The 1,200-nt window shown below is 56.8% G+C and overlaps 1 protein-coding gene across 1 annotated transcript in view; it reads left to right on the top strand.

Annotated features, from left to right (window-relative positions):
- Positions 1 to 103: 103 nt before the first annotated feature.
- SMOC1 (SPARC related modular calcium binding 1) overlaps positions 104 to 1,200 on the top strand; it is a gene marked incomplete at its 3' end in the record, with an annotated part of 75,071 nt that continues 73,974 nt past the window's right edge. Inside the window, exons 1-2 of the mRNA XM_014585377.2 lie at positions 104 to 176; positions 871 to 1,192. Of these exons, the coding sequence (XP_014440863.2) occupies positions 104 to 176; positions 871 to 1,192 (395 nt within the window). The remainder of the gene's footprint in view (positions 177 to 870; positions 1,193 to 1,200) is intronic.

The raw sequence follows: 1,200 nt of genomic DNA, 5'->3' as shown, positions 1-1,200 counted from the left end.
CCCATCAGAGCACCAGACCTCTCTGATCACACCTCCCAGGGCTCCCAGGCCAGTGAAACTGACCTTTGGCCCCCCAGCCTTATAGGGGAGCTAGGATCCAATCATGGATCATGTGGCTATGCCCAGCATAGGCTTCGCCTTGCCCCCCTGTGACTTCTTCTGCTATAAGACTTGGGGTATCAACCCCAGGGAGCTTCTTAAAAGCAGTGAATGAGGACCAGCAGGTGGTTTGGTGGTTAAAAGTGCCAGACTCCCACATGGCCAACCACGATTCAAGTCCCAGACCTGGCAGCTTGCTTTCTCACTTTATTTCTCTCTCTCTGGTCATTTTTTTTTTTAAATAAAGTTAAATAAAATAATTCTTAAAAAAATAAAAAGAAGTAAATAATCCTACTCGCGCTCCCAACTCCGGTCACACCCCACTCTGTGCGGGTCACAAGCTGAATTCCGAGGTACTCTTGGGGTGGAGGCAGGGGGGAAGGGTATTTCCTGGAGCCTTTGTGTTGTAGCATTCTCATCTCAAAAATGGGGCCAGGAGTATTTTCCCTGTCTATTTCACCTGGCTATTGGGACGACTCGCGTGCTTGAACTGAAAACTATATACACGTGCTTAAGGCATTACTATTAGCCTGGCGGGCATTCTAGTGGGTTTAAGGCTGCTCTAGTTCTCTTACGCGTCCTCGGACAGAAGGGCAACAGAAAGTTACTCTTTATCCCAGTTTCTCCTGGAGCCCACTCTGGGAGCAAGCGGTGTTGCTCCTCAGCGAGGGGTGGACCACCGGCCGCCCCTCTCGCCCCTCTCTCATTGGCTTTCACTTGCCAGAGGGTCGGTTGCGACAGGCCTCTCGGCCAGTCAATCAGGCCCACCAGGCTCCGCCCCGCCCTTCCCGGGGCTTTATAACGGGAATTCCCATGGCCCGGACTCCGGCATCCAACCTGCTGCGGCCGTGGCCCAGTCGAAGCGGAGCTGGCGCCGCGAGCAGACCACACGCTCGCGCCTTAGCTGCCCTCGGTCCCGGTGCATGACCGTGTCCTCCGGTCGCAGCCTCCTCCAGCTCCCTGTGCAGGACCGCAGTTCGCTCCCGGCTGCCGCCAGGGCCCAGAACGAAAGAAGACGGGAAGGCAGGCGCGGTGTGCGTCCTGCAGAGCCCGGGACCCCTGCCCGCTGCCGGCTGCCCAGTCCGGCTGGCACCATGCTGC

Source organism: Tupaia chinensis, unplaced genomic scaffold (genome assembly GCF_000334495.1).
Source record: "Tupaia chinensis unplaced genomic scaffold, TupChi_1.0 Scaffold149686_1, whole genome shotgun sequence".
Taxonomy (NCBI): Eukaryota; Metazoa; Chordata; class Mammalia; order Scandentia; family Tupaiidae; genus Tupaia; species Tupaia belangeri.
The sequence above is the reverse complement of the archived record's forward strand: the minus strand, read 5'-3'. Positions and strand labels throughout refer to the sequence as shown.